Source organism: Pistacia vera, unplaced genomic scaffold (assembly GCF_008641045.1).
Source record: "Pistacia vera cultivar Batoury unplaced genomic scaffold, PisVer_v2 Contig292, whole genome shotgun sequence".
Classification (NCBI taxonomy): domain Eukaryota; kingdom Viridiplantae; phylum Streptophyta; class Magnoliopsida; order Sapindales; family Anacardiaceae; genus Pistacia; species Pistacia vera.
This window is the reverse complement of record NW_022196104.1, coordinates 662,735-681,383: the sequence shown is the minus strand read 5'-3', so window position 1 is coordinate 681,383 and position 18,649 is coordinate 662,735. Positions and strand designations below refer to the sequence as shown.

Sequence of the window (18,649 nt, the reverse complement as noted above, 5' to 3'; positions counted from 1 at the left end):
TATCTATGAAAATCAACTGAAGTCGCTATCCCTAACTAAAGGAAAATTCTGGGAAACAGTGATAAACTTGTGCAATACTGATGCACAATCCAGATCAGGTGATTGATTCAATACCTTACGACATATATATCAATATGAAAGATCATCTAATTACTTAACCTAATTTTATTTTCACTTGATGCATACCAGTATATATGTTGAGGCTAAACACATGAAAGCACACTTAATTCTCTAACTCCAGGACCAATTAAGAAGTTCCAAAAAGCAGCTAGTAAGTAAGTGTTAGGTGATCAGCTCAACTAATTAACTGCTTCAATTCATTATAGAACCTGTAAACTTAAACTCATTAAATTTAAATTATTAGGTAAGATTCAAACATGAATATTTAAGTTTTAAAAAACCCCTTTTCATAATCAAGAGAAACCAGGATATAGCTCTCAAATCACAAGATTGATTTAAAACTAAAAGATAAAGAATCATATTATACATGAAATAGACAGATAGACGAATCAAACTCAAAGATGAAGTGTCACGTCAAAATCGATAATATTAGGGATTGGTTAAATCTATATGTGGTTATATATATACCGGCTGCTTAAGGTTGTTTTAGGGTTTGTGTTATCTTATGTGGAAGAGAAGCTAGCTACGTCATGGCCGATATGGATTGAAATCCTCCACCCAAATGGGGGAACAGTGCTCTCTCTGTCACCCCATTATTGCCTGTGCTGTGACAAAAGATTCCAACACTAAATATATAGCTGACTCTTTATAAAAGTTCTCCATCTTCATCTATCCCCCTTTCAGTTCGTTAACACACTAGATCACATGTTTAACTAGACGATTATGAATCTTTAATTAAAGCCAATCTAAGTGGCCTATCCACTACTTGTTTACTATACTTTATATTCCACATCATATCAACAATTCCTATGATGATAGAGATACGATATTTCATATATTCATATACATATTTGTTCTATTCTCCTCTTTTTAGGTTTCTAAAGAATGTATTACAATTATTTCCTAATCTTCTAATTATTTATAAAGTAACCAACACTAAGTATGGAGGTACTGTACTTAGTTATGTGATCAATTTAATAATGGATATATATATGTAGTGGACATGTCATATTATTTATTTTTATCATTAAATTATGTTGTTTCATTGATCTGATGCGATAGGGAATATCAATATCAAATGATCATATAATTATAGTATGAGTTTGATCTATAGAGTTCACGTGATCCATGTTTATCAGGTGAATTCTGGTGTATGATGTTTCGCTTCTATGATGATAAGGAACAATGATTTAAATAATAAAGATCGTGCTACAGCTAAAAATTATGCTTAAAAAGAAGCTCAAGCTAAGTACAAAAGTGGCGTTTGATTATTTGCTTAAAGTTAACACAGAAAGAAAGATTGATGATTCCATTAACTGAAAGAATAAAAACGAGGGCAGATTTCAACTCCAAGTGGCTTTGCTTCAGATGAACAGAATATATATTGAAGCAAGAAAGGGAAAAAAGTTCAGAAAAATTTAAAGCTAAAAAAAATATTTGAAGCATCGGTGAGGAGACAAAGAATAGTATAAATTCCAAAAAAAATAAAAAATCTAGGGCAAATGTGACAATCCAATGTTAAAATTATAGTTGAAAGAAAACAAGAATTAAATTGGAAATGAACAAAAGTTTTGGTGGGTGGAAGATGATGAAAAGTGGGAACAGCATACTTGAAAAATGGGAAATAAACGGGTCCTACACACTAGCAATTAGGACCCAATGGGACCCGACCGAGGACCCACATAAAAACAAAGCGAGTGCGTTGCCTTCTCAGTGCTTGTACGGCCACTAGGTGATTGGATACGAAAAAACAGTGAGGCCAAGCGAGGAAAGAGGTAAAGTCCGAAGGCAATGGGGCCTGCCGGGCGGAGAGTGAAAGGGTGGCAAACAAAGCATAAAGTAATGGTGGCGGCGTGGGCCGGGTTCAATCATGGTGCGCCAACACCGACCTGCCTCGGCACCTCGCTCATCTCCCAACAAAACAATTTCCTAAACTTCTTTATTTTGGGTTCCAATCCCTCTACATCATCCATCCCCACCTAAACCACCACTTAATCAACTCACTGAGGAATGAACATTTTGATTTTCTAAATCCCAGATCAAACTAGTATTCATATAAATAAATAAACTTCCGATCAAATTAAAACGTCTGTGAAAGAGAATCAGTACTCAGATGTTTAGTGAGAAGAAGATGATGAATTGGAACTCAAAATGAGTGCTTATATTATATATATATATATATAGCCAAGTGGTGTAGTTGGATCCTCTCTTTGTGTGGCTTGAAAGGCAAGTTCAACAGTTTCATCACCTTGATTTTTGAAGATTAATCGTAAGATAAGGTGGCTGGCACTGGCAGTGAATCTATCCAATGTACGAAATAGCTTACGTAGAATAACACTAAGAAGATTTTTGTGTTGGGTGAGTATGTTCATCATTGGAAAAACGACTCTCTTCACTACCCAGTTGCGTATACCATTAATGTTACTGGAGCTTAGGCTCGATTTGTTTGCCAATAAATCATCACAAATTTGATCCACCATCTCTACTGCGTCTATGTGACATACCTCTCTAATGCAAAATTATACATGATTAAGATGGCGATTCTAATCAGCAGATGTGGGTCAGCAACTGCTCTCCAACAGTAATTCACGAGTGAATTACCTACATCTGCATGCCATGGTGTCATGTGACTTCTGAACTAACGAGGTTATTATTAATTACTAACTAAAACGTGGCAAGTGGAGTGGGTAGATAATTTGATCGAAATCGATCAAGATATAATAGCCATTCATTAAATCTCATATACTTTTCCTAATTGTTAATGTGTTCATAGAAATTAAGCACATGAACAGAAGTATTTCTGCAATTATACGAAGTTGCAGGCATATGCATGAGGGCGAGAGAGCTAGCTGGAGAAAGAAACCCCAGCCAGCAATTAACCATTCAAGATAATAAAGTATATATAAATTATAAATTAATCTTATTCGAATGCATGCATTCATGCTCTAGGCTTTTCTTACTGATCTCAGTCAGGTCAGGCTAGCTTTTACAATTGTTCCTTACTGTGTGTTGTTTTGTGTAAAAATCGAAGGCGTCGAATCTTCAAATAATTTTATAAATAAAGCGATGAAGATTATTGGCATAATAGATAGAGATTACAGTGAAGAAACATAGAGATGATATGGAGATCAGAAAAAGCAGAATCGATTGTTGCCACTTTACCTACAATTGTTATTGTTTTTTTATCTTTACTTAATGATTATGGTTGCCCTCCTTATACCCACATCATTTCATGATCATGTCATCACTCTCAACTCAGAAAACCAGTGCCTTTTCACTGTAGCTTAAGATATGGACCATCAAATTATGCTTCTCTCAAGATGATAAATTCCATTGTTAATTTCAATGTCGAAAAATATTACATCATGTCATCATCTTTCACCCATATCCATAGTGCAGTTTTTGACTTTTGAAAAATACCCCGCACCCCCATTTAATTTATTCTTTATTTCTAATCAAAAGCGACGTTGATTATCTATGCATGATTCACTATTAGCAAACACCAATGATTTTATCTAATTTCTTAAATCCCACTTAGTTAAACAACAAAACAAATTGTTCCAATTTAATTCCCTCTTTGCAATGACAATTTGCCCCCATACCTCTACATTATAATTAATGGGCAGATTATTTGAGACTTGACACCATAACACATTTTTAATAAAAGAAATAAAAGAATATAATATAATTAGTGGTAGCATTGAATTTATCTCTTTAAATTGAGAATATAATATAAATTTCATACTATCCCAATGACAAATAAAAAATAAAAAATAAAATGTTATGTTCATAGCAATTTCATGCGTTAAAACAATGACATTGCATTGCACCTTAAAAATTCCAAAAATTATTCTCTCCCATTTCATAGGGCTGCCATTGGTTTTCGTTCTTGGACCCACTTCAGAAGGTGGCCCATGATGGTTGGTCTGCTGGGCCCGACCAACACATCCACGAACGTCACTATCCGGATACAGAGGATCCGGGTTAATTATATCCAACAACCAAACAGAGCCTAATCCGTGACCCCCGACGAAAAATAATAAAATAAAATAAAAACTAAGTAAATAGCTCCCTCTTTCGCTACCCCACCTTCCCCACTTATAAATAAACTCACCTTCGCGTCTCAACTTCTCAAGGTTCGTTCACATTTCTTCATTTCTTCTTTCTTTTTGATCTTCAAACTCTCTTTTACAAATCAAGAAAATGAGAACTCTTGCCAAGTTCAACGCACAGTCCACACCAGCAACACCGACAATGACGATGTCAGCAGCAGCCACAGCAACGATACCAGCAACTGAAGGTTCATTTTCTCCGCCGGTAATGGTGGCGCAACAGCGGTCTCCATGGCACTCTCCGGTGCCTTACCTCTTTGGAGGGTTAGCGGCGATGCTGGGTTTGATAGCTTTTGCTCTCTTGATCTTGGCTTGTTCTTACTGGAGATTTTCGAGTCTTTTAGATGGCAGTGATCAAAATGGTGACAGGGATTTGGAGAGTGGCGAGAAAGAGCAGGAGGGTGGTTCTGCTAAAGCTGTGAAGGTTTATGAAGAGAAGGTTTTGGTTATAATGGCTGGTGATGTGAAACCAACCTTCTTGGCCACGCCTGTGTGCAGCAAAGTTTCTTCTTTTGGTGATGGCAAAGAGATGATTGCAAACAAAGAGGGAGAGAAAGTGGAAACTGGTGAGAAAGTGAAAGAGATGGCTGATGAACACGAAGCAATATTGACAACTCCTCATGAAGAAAACAGCAGAGACAACCAAGAATCCCAACGAGACCAAGAACAACAAAACCAGTAACCAGAGCTTCTTCTTCTTTTTTTGGCCTCTTTCTTTGTAGAGAGAGCATCAAGAGATCTTTTTTTCTTCTTTAATTTCGTTTGTTTTCGTTTTTTCGATTTTGAGGTCTTGTGGGTTCTAGATTACGTCCCATTTTGATTCGGGAAATGTAAATTTTGGTGAGATGAATTGAATAGAGATGAGAGTGAGTTATCTTTACAGCTAATTCCAGCTTATGTATATTGATTAATTGAGCAAGCTTTTTTGTCCGAATGAAATTATGGTGAAGTGCAAAGAACAGTATAATTTATAAACCTGCGGCGTGCACATAGTCTGAAGAGCAAAAATAAAATGCTGTAAATGGAAGTTTTGGTTCAAATTAAATATTATATCTAATCTCATAGCATATAAGAAAGATACTATATAATATAACGTATAGATTATGGTTAATGGAATAACCTTTTGTTGAAGATATATAATATAATCACTTCACTTCTAATCTAATTTCTAATGGAGAATAAAGCAAACAAAATGACAGAGCCACATATATTTTCAAAGGTCTAACTCTTTCTCTCAATTATGTTGCCGGGAAATAATTTCCCATACGTGGTGATGGCGCCGGAGAATAAGTCAGGCGACTGCTGGGGTTAGTTGGGGAGAGAGAGAGAGAGAGAGAGGGCATTGATTGATGATGAGATCAGCCTCTCGCTATTTTCTTGGGACGTAAGCTGGAGACACGTGCTGGATTGTGAGTGGTTGGAAGGTGTTGGAAAGCTACGTGTGAAATTTTAGGAGCTGGTTTTGCTTTTTCTTTGTCCCAGTGCGGCGACGCGGAGCCGCGTTTATTTTTTAAATGAAAAACTTAAAAAATAAAATATGCTGCTAGGGCACTGAGTGTGTAGATCTTGAGAACAATCACTGGCCACCGTTGGATTAGTATGAAATTTCTTCATCAAAACACATAATTTATAATTAATACAGTAAGTCTTTCAGACTTGAATAAATTCATATATTACGTAATACGTATAGAGAATTCAAGAGCATAATTATATTATACTATTATTTTAAAAGATCTGTTTGATACAGGCTTTTATATGAGTAAAAATATGTTTCTGATTAGTAGTTGTTACAAAATATGTAAATCACATGTGATTAAATTTCTGTAATCATTTTTCTATTATCGCATAAAAAAATTTAATGGGATGAAAAACATATATGTATTCAATTACGATATATATAATTCAAAATATATATGTGTGTGTGATTATATTTAATTTTTAAATCATCCAATCATATTGCACATCAGTTTATAAAAAAAAAAAATGTGTACGTATAAGTATTTATTATTTAATCAATATTGCCCTCTCTAATTTAATGTAGTGCCGTTTTATTCTGATTAATTAAAAAATTTTAAAAAAAACTAAGGTTGGCTATTTAGCTTAATAAGTGAGATATGCATACCGGTTGAGAAAATAATGGAGAAGAGGCAATTCAAGCTAATGCTTATTGGACATATATTTATTAGCCCATGCGCAGCCCAATACTAAGGGCCTCTACCAAATTTGATTTATTTATCTTTGATCCCTGTAATATACTTCCCAAAAAAAAAAGTTATTACATTGTAATAACTTTTTTTTTTTTTTTTTTTTTTTTGATAATCAAGGTGTCCAGGCCAGTTTGAATGTATTTTGAGCAATCAATTATACCTCAACTAATCTCTGGGATCCATTAAACACCCTACAAACCAAATGGGTCACATAAATTACAAATGTGATAGGTGGTCACTTTGTAGACCTGAACACAAAACTTTTAGATAACTCACTAAATGGCTAAAGTCTTATCATCCAACTAAAGGGTAGTGGTTCAATATTTTATCTTATGTTGTGAAGTTCATTTAGTCTCTTAAATTCATTTAGTTAAATAAGAGGACAGATTAATAAACTATAAGTTAACTTATAGAATAATCAAGTCATGAGGTGTTACAGAACGTGTGACCCAGTTTTGTTAGCAAATCTGTTTGAACTTCTTCAAGTAAATCAATAGAAGAGAAAACAACAGCAGTTTGTATTATACATGGCCTATAAATATTATGTTTTCACAATTAACTTTCACTTTTACAAATGACGAGCTCTTCTTCTTTTAAGGTTCCGGTAGTTTTGTTGCAGCTATTCTCATCATGTGGTGAATCTTTGTCCAAATTCAAGCAACTGATGATAGGTAGTTTCTTTTTGAGTTCACAACAAATAGTTTTTTTGGCATGAGAGGTGCAGGTACAAAGGCAGGAGAGAGAGGTAAATGCATGCTTAGTTCCTATTCTTCGTAATACGTTTAACTGCACAAAGGATGTATGCGTTGATCACTGCGTTAAGCTCCAAGGTGCAAGCACAAATGGGGTATGCTACGAAATGACAAGAACGTACATCGATGTAAAGGTTCTCTCCAGAGCACCAGATGTGAGTTTTCCATCTGTAAGACGATATCGAATAATATTTATCCATAAATAAAACAACCAGGCAACTAGCCTGCCTTTTGTGGTGGCTGTAAATCAGGAAAAAAAAAACTTTTCTTATTGTTGATATAAAAATCTGCACCAACCAAAAAATTTCGATTGACTCTACCGGAACTGAAATGGATATGTGCGTGATTACGGATAACCAGCAGTGAATGAATAATAAATATAATAAAGTAAATGGCAAAGAGATTTTTAAAGTGGTTCAGCAAGTTAGAACTTGAACCTACGTCCACTGTTATTTTATTGCTTTTGAGAGCTTATAAAGAACAAAATAATTCCTAGGAAAATTTGCTTAAAACAATTGTCCCGCCCTAGAAAACAAGTTGTGATGAGTTTATATAGCATTCATTTACATGATAGAGTTGAGATAAGATTCAAATATGTAGAATTAGGAAGTTGCATGATCTTCGGCTACCTTAGTTTGAGTCCAAGTCAATCTAAATATCTTCCTTCCAAATTGAGCAAATCAAAATATTTTCTCTCTTAATAGAGAATTATCATCTTCGGATTGACAGCACAACAATAGCTCCCTAGTTTTTGGAGTGCGTAATCACGCTTCAAAAACTCATGTCTTTGATCTGGATGGCTGTCACATTATAGGCTACAGTCTCGAATTGAAGAACTTGAGTTATGCCTAACTTGATCTAAGAGATCTTGAACACGTGATCTCAAGCGAATGAGCGAGCTTATGAGCTTAATCAATGAGCATAAAGAGCTCGGTCAGAGAGCATAAAATGCTTGATTTGAGAGTGCGAGGAGTTTAATTAGAAAGCACGGAGAGCTTGATCTGAGAGCATAGCTCGACCAAAAAGCATGAAGAGCTTGATCTGAGAGCATAGTTCGACCAGAAAGCATGGAAAGCTTGATCTGAGAGCATATCTAAATTAGAAAGCATGGAGAGCTTGATCTAAGAGCATAGCTCGATCAGAAAGCATGAAGAGCTTGATTTGAGAGCATAGCTCGATCAGAAAGCATGGAGAGTTTGATCTGAGAGCATTGCTCGATAAAAAAGCATAGAGAGCTTGATATAAAAGCATTGCTCGGTCAAAAAGCAAGGAGAGTTTGATCTGAGAGCATTGCTCGGTCAGAAAGCATGAAGAGCTTGATCTGAGAGCATTGCTCGGTCAAAAAGCATTAAGAGCTTGATCGGAGAGCATTGCTCGATCAAAAAGCATGGAGAGCTTGATATGAGAGCCTAGCTCGATCAGAAAGCATGGAGAGCTTGATCTGAGAGCAGAGCTCGATCAGAAAGCATGGAGAGCTTAATCTGAGAGCATTGCTCAATCAGAAAGCATGGAGAGCTTGATATGAGAGCATTGCTCGATCATAAAGCATGAATTGATCTGAGAGCATTGCTCGACCATAAAACATGGAGAACTTGATCTAAGAGCGTAGCTTGATCAGAAAGCATAGAGAGCTCGATCTAAGAGTATAGCTCGATCAGAAAGCATAAAGAGCTTGATCTGAGAGCATAACTCGATCAAAAAGCATGGAGAGCTCGATCTGAGAGTATAGCTTGATCAGAAAGCATGGAGAGCTCGATCTGAGAGCATAGCTCGATCTGAGAGCATAACTCGATCAAAAAGCATAGAGAGTTCGATTTGAGATAATAGCTCGATCAGAAAGTATAGAGAGCTCGATCAGAAAGCATGGAGATCTAGGTGTGCGATCTGAAGCTGACGATCTGGTTGCATGATCTGAAGCTAAAGATCTAGGTGCGCGATCTAAGAGATCTGGTTGTACGATCTGAAATATGTTTCAATATCTTGACAATAACTTGAGTTGCAGACCTCGGATTTGGATGATTCTTCAACCTTTGGAAAACTTACTCGAAGATCTACAACTCTTATGTTTACCACTTTGCTAGACTCATACTTTATAATGGTCAATACTCCCCATCTGTCAACGGCTTCGATTCTAGAGTTTGATTTGGTGACATGGATTGTAGCCATGGCTGATTTTTTTGCAGTTAGAAGATGAAAAGAAACTGCTGGAAAACAGAGAGAGCTCAAAGTGTTCAAGCCCCCCCTTCTAGTGCCAATGTTGATACAAAATCTGTACCAATCAGAGAATTCCGGTTGACCAGAACCGAAATGGATGTGTGCATGATTATGGATAACCAGCAGTGGATGAATAATAAATGTAATAAAGTAAATGACAAAAAGATTTTTAAAGTGGTTCGGTAAGTTAGAACTTGAGCATACATCCACTGTTATTTTATTGCTTTTGAGAGCTTACAAAGAACAAAAAAATTCATAGGAAAATATGCTTAGAACAATTGCCCCACCCAAGAAAACAAGTTGAGATGAGTTTATATAACACTCATGTACATGATAGAGTTAAAATAAGATTCAAATATATAGAATTAAGAAATTGCATGATCTATGGCTATCTTAGTTGGAGTCCAAGTCAATATGAATATCTTCCTTTCAAATTGAGCCAATCTAAATATCTTCACTCCTACTAGGGAATTATCCTCTCCGGATTGTCCGCACAACACTTATGGAGTAACTTTATAAGCTAGAAACAGTTAACAATAAGCGACAGTAGCATAATTATACATGCAGAGAAGGGATAACGAGGGTTTCAGCCACAAGAGAATTAGTAAGTGAGCTTAATGAATGTGTAAATAGCAGTGGCAATCAGAGCAAGAAGGATGACTGTAAAGCTCGCTCAAAACTAATCCCAAACGTGAACGGCAGAAACACTTGTATATTATCCATTATGTATGGCCATCTGAAAATGATAAAATGGCACAGCAATTCCAATAATTTTTTTGAAAGTATATATAAGAGAAGTTTATTACATGAAACTCCAGAATACAAGAGGAATTTGATAATAATGGCCCGAAAGCCAGAATCAGCTCACAAATCAATGGATGTTCACCCTGAATTATCTTCTTCCAGTTCTCCAGATAATCTATCTCCTGAAAACCCTGATCCCAATCACAATATCCTGATAGTAATTAAGAGTATTTGCCCTTACTAGTAACAAATTAAATGGCCAATTACTGTTTCAATCTACTAGCTACATATCATATTTAATGTATTTTCATCTAATTATCTCTCTAATTTACCTTATTACATATGTAATTGAGAGCCCAAAAAATTCAATACTTACTATGTAATAATACGACTGATTATATCTATACAAAATAGGGATCCCAATTTGAGTAATTTAATTATAGTTTAAAATTAATTTTGGATTCATTGTTCCATAAAAAATCCTATAATTAACGTGATATTGAAATATTACATAAATTAATTAAATATCTAATCCCTAGCCTATAAATATGAATCCATCATCACACCAAAGAGTCCAAAATTAAACCCATTTTAGAGACTTCATTTTTCATTCTCGAACATGACTAGAAGTTCTTTCAATTCCTTTCTGATATTCGCTGTGTTGTTTCTGGTTTTCACCTCATCATGCGGTAAATATCTGTCAATATTAATTAATTCCTTCCATTCACAGACTTTCTATTACAACTCGCTGTGTTATTTTGGTGTGAGCAGGTAGAGTCACGTTCGGACAGAAGAAGAACAAACCATGCTTGGTCCCTATTATTCGTTTTGCGTTTGAGTGCACAGAGGATGTATGCATTCAAAATTGCGTCAGGCTGCAAGGTCCAAATACAGATGGTGTATGCAGGGATCGATATGTTTGCTGTTGCTCCCGAAAGTGATACAAACTGTCGATATATAAAGACCATCTTCTGATCTGAGTTCTTATTCCATCAAATAATGTTTCTGTATTAATAAATCAACCAACCTTTATATCTACCTGCTGTAATCAAAATGTTATGGGCTAAATCAATTAATAGTGTTGTTTAATTAATTAAAACTTTTGTTAACTCTTATTATTCATGTGGTAATTTTCTTTTAAGTATACTAATTAAGTTAATTGTCCTTTGATTTTTGTGATTAATTAATTAATTAATACAACTTTTTTTATATAGCTAATAATATTATTTTTAAATCACTCTTGAGTGATCGGGTGAGACAATAAGAACTTTTGAATATATTATTTAAGAAATCCTAAATTTGATTTCTCTCTATTGCTAATAAGGTCACCACTTAGAGTTTAACCCATTGTTAATTTTAGAGTATGGGCCATGGTTAATTTCAGGTTAGGACCCGAATGATTAATCTAAGTGTAACCCTTGGTCAGCACAAGAAAAAAAAAAATATACATATACTATGTTTGGAAAGGCAGAAAAATGTGACAAGCCCATTCTCCAGCTCTCCAACTCCAAGTGTTCAAAATTTTCATGCGAGGATACATGCTATAGATTTTATGAAGCATAATAATTATAATAATAAATTTTGAGGTGTGTACAAAAAAATGTTTTCAACATATTGATAAATTATAAAAAAATATAATGGTTATAATAAAAAATTAAAAAAGAAATAAAACATTTTGACTTAGTAATTAACACATTCAAATGACAAAAAAAGTGAGGTAATTGGAAACGAAAGAGAATGAGCATTCTATTCACTCAAATGTTTTCTTCTCTCTTCGGCAGCAGAGAAGCTCGAATCCTCGTCCTTGGCCTCGACAATGCCGGCAAAACTACAATTCTCTGTAATTCTATCACTCTGTATATGCGTTGAGTTATTATTAGTATTATATTTTTTTAATTTTTATATGTGTTTCTATGTTTGGTTTGATACAGATCGGCTTCAAATGGGCGAGGTAGTCTCAAAAATTCCAAGTAGGTTTGGGAAAATCTATAAATGCTTTAATTTCATTACGTAATTTTGTATGAATGGTCGTGTTTATTGCTGCTCATTTTATGCAAATTTTGGTTTTGTTTGGATGTAGCAATTGGATTTAACGTAGAAATTGTAAAGTATAAAAACATCAAATTTCAAGTTTGGGATTTAGGTAAGTGTTCATCATTTTATTTTTGTGCAATTAAATTACTAATATAGTTGGAATGAATTTTTTTCTATTTAGTGTTTGCATGAATTATTAAACTGGGCTCTCTCTGAATTTTTTGTTAGCAATCATTTGCTAATTGCAACAACTATTATATAAATGGATACTAGAGTGTGTTCTTTTTGTTTAAATGTGATTGATTAATTCTTTTCTTGGACCATTGTTCAGTTTAACACTAACATGATTTGTTTTCTTTTGTTGGGTTGTAAGTTTACGGAAACTGTTTGATTATCATATTTCAGTTGTTAATTTTTCTCTCAGTTGGACTTTTGGTTTGTTGCAACAGGTGGGCTGACCAGTATCAGGTAACTTTGTTGCTTCATTCAATTTCTTTGAAGTGATTTTTATATATGCTGTATTTGCATTTTACATCTTTAGAAATATATTGGCTGACGATGTGAACACATCAACTCTGGGAATTGCTAATCATGCTTTTTCTCAAAATGTCATGCAGTTGATGTGACATTGAAGCAGAAAGCTTCTTTAATTATGAACTACACCATGAGATGCTAATGAACACTAATGTTGTCTTTTGGCATTGGTGCCAGGACTTATTATTATCATTACAGTTAGCTTGAGGAATTCGAAACATGATTATTCTAGATGAGTAACAATTTTAGCTTGTTATATAAATAGAGTTCTTAGAGATGTCTAATATAAGCTGGTACAAGAGTTAAGTTGCTGTTACGGCATTTGCTACTATCAAAACATATTCTGTGTGTGGTCACCATAGTTATTGTGTATTTTCTACAGATATTATGTTGATATTGACAAGTATGATCTTGTTATGTATTTTCTACTCTCTTTGGTTATTGTGTATTGATTGATGGTGTTCTATTCATTATTGTTCTTTCTCCATTTGTGTCACCATCCTCTAGGAGTTGTGTATGTGTTGTCCACTGATGATGTACATTTGTTGCTTGCTTACTAGTGATTTGGCATGCAATTAAAGGGCATGTAACTCCAAAGAGCTACCCCTCATGTTTCTTGGGTTGAATTTTTGTTTGCTGTATTGTTTGTCTTGCAGGCCATATTGGAGATGCTATTTCCCAAATACTCATGCGGTGATTTATGTTGTTGATTCGAGTGATACTGATAGAATTCTAATTGCCAAAGAGGAATTTCATTCAATTTTGGAGGTATTATCGTAGAAAATACATGATTATGAAGTATATTATCATGCATTAGTTGTATTAGGTTTGGTATGAATATGTTCATATATCTCATAATTGCATGTGATTGAAATGTGACTGTCTTTTTTGTAAGCTTAATGGGCTGTCGGATGGCTGATTAATGTCTTCTAACTGTTGAGTAGGAGACGGAAAGGTGCCGCTGCCCTCATTTTTGCAAATAAGCAGGTCACAAATTTTCTCCTCCATTCTTAATGATATATTTTGAATGTCTTATGTTCTGTTGGTTGTATCAGTTATGGTCAGAGATTGGTTTGTGAGGCTAGCTGACCTAAACAGGTCTTTCCATTCTCCAGACATAGTGAAGGGGGAAGTGCCAAGTTCAGTTTGCTCATGGTTGTAATATTCTGCCGACAGGATTCTCAACATTGTTTTTTGTAATTTTCTTAAGGTTAAAAGCATATTTGACATGAATAGGATCTCCCTGATGCACTTGATGCTGCTGCTGTGAGCGAGGCTTTGGAGTTGCCCAAAATGAAAAATTGCCAGTGGGCCATCTTTAAAACTTGTGCTGTCAAGGGTGAAGGGCTATTTGAGGGCTTGGAGTGGTAAGCAGTTTTCTATTGACTGTTGCAATTACTGGCATTTGCATTAATGACTGAATTCATTTTATAAAATGACTTCACTAGTGTTGCTAGATCTTTGTAGTTTGTCCTTGTCAAATGCTTAAGTTACTCTCTTGTTCATTTAAGTTGCTTCCTCGATTTCATAGGAACTACTGCTCTACCGTTACATTGATGTCTACAGAATTTCATGCATTTATTCCTTTTTGTTTGATTCTGGTATGATTCATTCTTGGAGTAGTCGTGAATGTGTTTGGTTTTGGATATAATTGATGTATTAAAAGTAGAGAAACCTGCCTGCTTTCCCACAATTTTTCAATTCTGCAAATTGAGTTAGTTGATTGCCTATGGTATTTAATTAGTTTAACAAATGATTGATAATAACTAAAATTGCAGGTTGAGTAATACTCTCAAGTCAGTAAATGGGTAGTGATGATCAAGGAAATTTTCTTAGCAATTTTACTGATAAGTGGTATTAGCATTGCCTGGTATTCTTGGCACCGATATCTTTGCTATTTATTTCATTTATTTAAAATTTTGCCGTCCTATATTAATTGTATTTCTCGGAAGTATAATACTACTCATACAACATTTTTATATAACATTTTCCATACAACTTGATGTGGCAAAATATGGTTGGTTGATTTTAAATTAAAAATAAACTTTTATTCAATCATCTTTTGTCACATTAGATTGTATGAGAAATGTTGTACAAAAATGATGTATGTGTAGTATTACTCTTCTCGAAAACTATAGCGGAAAGGTGCTGACTGACCACAGCCATTTAGATGTAATTTTCGAAATGAAAAGTGAGAAATATGCATATTCTATTCTTATTTTTCCCTTTTTTAAGACGTTATGGGCTAGAGTAGGATAGTGTTGATGAGCATTGCTCTGCATAGTATTGTAGCAGTTTGTCATCTTCCAGTTATAATATAACCAACTAATATTCTTTTTTCCTTGCAAGAATTAAATTATTTGAATAGAGTCAATACTGCATTCGGCCACGTATAAATGCGTAATGGGATTTTAAGACCCTTGGCGTAAATGTAATCGTGTGGGGCTATCGCACTCAAGCCTAAGCCCAAGAGGCCATAACTTAAAAAAGATAAGAGAATACGCAAGTACTGTTGGTGCCAACCCTTTCACATTGCACCATCCAACTTCAACAGATCATATTGTGGTATGCTCATCTTATCTTTTCTAAAGATAGAAACGGATTTAAGATAGGTCACTGTTATAAGTTATAACATATGGTTGGGTTTTGGTCAAACGTCCTTGACCAATCTTCCTTTTATTTTTATGTTTTTTATTAAGAGCGTTGTGACTAATTTGTGTGTATCTCAAACAATCTCTTAAAGTTTTGAAGTTAATGATTAGATAAATCTTCCAATCTTATTAACTAATCTCTCGGTTCTTTGAAATTAACAATTGAATAAACCTTTCATAGGTTAGCCTTATTAAAAATCGAAACTTTGAAGTTAACAATTAGATAAACCTTTCAATGGTCATCCTTATTAAAAATCGAAAAGAATCGAATTCAAGATCTCTTAAATAATACATTCAAAAGTCTTTTTCATTCTATGTATCTAATAATCTAATGATGGTTTTAACCAACCTTTCTTGAGACAACTTATTGAGGCCCAAACATCAAGCAATTGTAACGATAAACTCCTGAATATTGATGATCAAAAATCAAAATCAAAGCAGAAACACCGATAGGGACGTCTTACTACAGAGAGGCGCAACGCATGGATGATGGATCATCTCGTCCGTCTACGTTACATAAGTTATCCATAAATCTAGCCGTGACCACCAACACTCTACAGGTCCATCTCGAACGCCAACTTGGCAAACCCACTGGGTCCCAACGGTCCCACCGACCCCCGCTGCCCATCTCAGTACTAAAACACCTTAACCATAATTACAACCACACCCTCAACGTGGTCCCCACCTCCAACATTGACTGTTGACAACTCCCCATATTAAACTCACCAAATTTTTTCAATAAAATCCATTTTTTCGGCTAAGCCTGATCCACGTGTCTCTCATCCATTGGTGGATCTCCAGATCTCCCTGGTCCCACTAGATAGACCCATACATGGACACAACTGTTAACAACAGCTAGCCAAGTACACACAAAGACGCAGAGGGGACTGTATTCTCGTGATAGTGTGTTGTAATAATAATAGAGGGGCGACCCACAGCAGACTCTCTACCTTTTAACTAAACTGTGACTCACTGAGTTGAAATGGCATCCAAGCTCTGTGACTCCTGCAAATCCGCCACGGCCACTCTGTTCTGCCGGGCGGACTCCGCTTTTTTATGTGTCAACTGCGACACCAAAATCCACGCGGCCAACAAGCTCGCGTCTCGCCACGCGCGAGTCCGGGTGTGCGAGGTCTGTGAACATGCACCAGCGCACGTCACATGCAAGGCTGACGCCGCTGCCCTCTGTGACACGTGCGACCGCGACATACACTCGGCTAATCCCCTGGCTCGTCGCCATGAGCGTGTACCAGTCACTCCCTTCTACGACTCCGTGAACTCCGCCGTCAAACATAACGGCGTCGTCAACTTCATGGACGACGATCGTTACTTTGATGACGTGGAGGGAGGCGATGTCAGCAGGGAGGAGGCTGAAGCAGCTTCCTGGTTGTTGCCAAACCCGAAGGTGGTTGAGGATGGCCCTGAAATGAACACTGGCCAGTATGCGTTCTCGGATATGGATCCGTATCTGGATCTGGAATTTGGGCCTGTGGATCCGAAACTTGAGGCCCAAGAACAGAACAGTTCAGGTACTGATGGAGTTGTCCCTGTGCAAAGCAAAAACGTTCATGCTCCTTTGGTTAACGACCACTGCTTTGACCTGGATTTTTCCGGCTCCAAATCTTTTGGCTACGGATACAACACTCAGTGTCTCAGTCACAGTGTAAGCTTTTTTTTTTTAATATAATTTTTTATTACAAATTTGACATGTTTATTTTAAAAAAACAAAGAAATGAAAAGTGACGGTGACGGTGTGGTTTGGGATGCAGGTATCATCGTCATCACTGGACGTTGGAGTGGTGCCAGATGGTAGTGCGATGACGGACATATCGAATCCGTACAGCAGAGGAACGGAGTCAACAAATCAGACGGTTCAGCTTTCATCAGCAGACAGGGAGGCACGTGTGTTGAGGTACAGAGAGAAGAGAAAGAATCGGAAGTTTGAGAAGACGATACGGTACGCATCAAGAAAAGCGTACGCGGAGATGAGGCCAAGAATCAAAGGAAGGTTCGCGAAGCGTATAGACACGGAAGTCGAAGTTGATCGTAGTAGCAACAGTAGTATGTACGGATTCGGCGTCGTTCCGTCCTACTAATTTAAAGTGAATTTTGTAATAAATCCATGTTTTAATTTTAATTTTATTTTTGGTTTTATGTATATAAAGTAGTTGAGATGTTTGATCGATGGAGTGTGGACCGTCGATTTGGTAGTAATGGAGTTTTTGCTTTGTAATGAACTTTTAATTTAATGTACTGGGCTGAGAAAGCTCTTCTCTTTGATTAACAATATTTTAATAGCTTAAGAATCAGAATCTGAGAGCTAATTGGTGACGGTAATACGGTTAATTATATATTAATTGTATAAGTAAAGTGATTTGACGATTGGTGATATTGAAAATGACCTGAGTTGGGTGTTTGGTAAACGGTAGAAAATGGGGAATGGTGAATTAAAAGAGTTAGATTGCGTTGTGAGATGTGTGATGGTGATGCCAAATTGGGTAAGAGTTTTATTGGAAGTTTTGTGCTGGGCTTTTCAGAATTTTAGGTCAGGATGAGATTTCATTTACAGACATGGAAAGCAGAAAGGGGGTTGATGATTGATCCTCTGAAAAGGAAAGAAGATGACAAATTGAACTGTGCAAACAAGCTTACGCAACATGATTTTATTTTGCCGATGACAGCAGTGAAAGACGGGAAGAAATCTGAAGTCCATCCAAAGACATTGAGCTCTAAACAGTTCTGTTTAAAGAGCAATCATGTTGCAAAAGTGGAATAACAGATGAACACTTGAAAAAAATGGGTAACGGATCAGAGTTTCAGGCAACAAAATTAAATTTTGGATTCCTCCGCTTTTTCAAATGGTAACAATTTATGCCGACGGTCAAGAGTCGGACATCATAAATAGCTTTGGCATAGTGTAAAATTTGTGAAACTTTTGCTTGTCTCCTTCCCTTTTCAGCTTTTGTGAGTAGGTATTTTGTTGGTTAAAATAAAATTATTCCAAAGCTTGACAATCAAGGCAAAGGCCAAGGCTTCCAGAGATTCTTGGCAACCAAGTACGTTTACTCAATTAAATAGTATTTGGTTACTTAAAATAAAATTATTCCAAACCTTGGCAATCAAGGCAAAGGTCAAGGCTTCCAGGGATTCTTGGTACCCAAGTACGTTTACTCAATTAAATAAACTAAAGAAAGCAACGGGTAAATATATAATGTTAATGCATGTCAATTTTTCCAGCCAATTACAATTAAATAAACTGAAAAGAGTCTCCATTCATCAGT

The 18,649-nt window shown here is 35.8% G+C and overlaps 3 protein-coding genes across 7 annotated transcripts; all 3 read left to right on the top strand.

Annotated features, from left to right (window-relative positions):
* The first annotated feature begins 4,279 nt into the window (after nt 1–4,279).
* On the top strand, nt 4,280–5,146 carry LOC116134967 (protein GLUTAMINE DUMPER 5). The gene has a single exon (XM_031420643.1). The coding sequence runs from the start codon at nt 4,324–4,326 to the stop codon at nt 4,912–4,914; it is 591 nt and encodes a 196-aa protein (XP_031276503.1). The 5' UTR covers nt 4,280–4,323; the 3' UTR covers nt 4,915–5,146.
* A 6,698-nt stretch (nt 5,147–11,844) lies between these two features.
* On the top strand, nt 11,845–14,080 carry LOC116134870 (ADP-ribosylation factor 1-like). Of its 5 annotated transcripts, none has more exons than XR_004128818.1 (6): nt 11,845–11,989; nt 12,081–12,119; nt 12,633–12,651; nt 13,374–13,485; nt 13,613–13,704; nt 13,928–14,080. XR_004128818.1 is itself a non-coding variant. In XM_031420546.1 (6 exons), the coding sequence occupies exons 1-5, from the start codon at nt 11,887–11,889 to the stop codon at nt 13,698–13,700; spliced, it is 312 nt and encodes a 103-aa protein (XP_031276406.1). In that variant the 5' UTR covers nt 11,845–11,886; the 3' UTR covers nt 13,701–13,704; nt 13,928–14,080. The 5 variants fall into 5 exon arrangements, 3 of the variants coding, with proteins under 3 accessions (XP_031276406.1, XP_031276407.1, XP_031276408.1); XR_004128819.1 differs by having other exon boundaries at nt 13,954–13,993; XM_031420546.1 differs by having other exon boundaries at nt 13,662–13,704.
* A 2,144-nt stretch (nt 14,081–16,224) lies between these two features.
* LOC116134868 (zinc finger protein CONSTANS-LIKE 4) lies at nt 16,225–17,657 on the top strand. Its single transcript, XM_031420543.1, has 2 exons — nt 16,225–17,031; nt 17,138–17,657. The coding sequence occupies exons 1-2, from the start codon at nt 16,351–16,353 to the stop codon at nt 17,462–17,464; spliced, it is 1,008 nt and encodes a 335-aa protein (XP_031276403.1). The 5' UTR covers nt 16,225–16,350; the 3' UTR covers nt 17,465–17,657.
* Nucleotides 17,658–18,649: the final 992 nt, after the last annotated feature.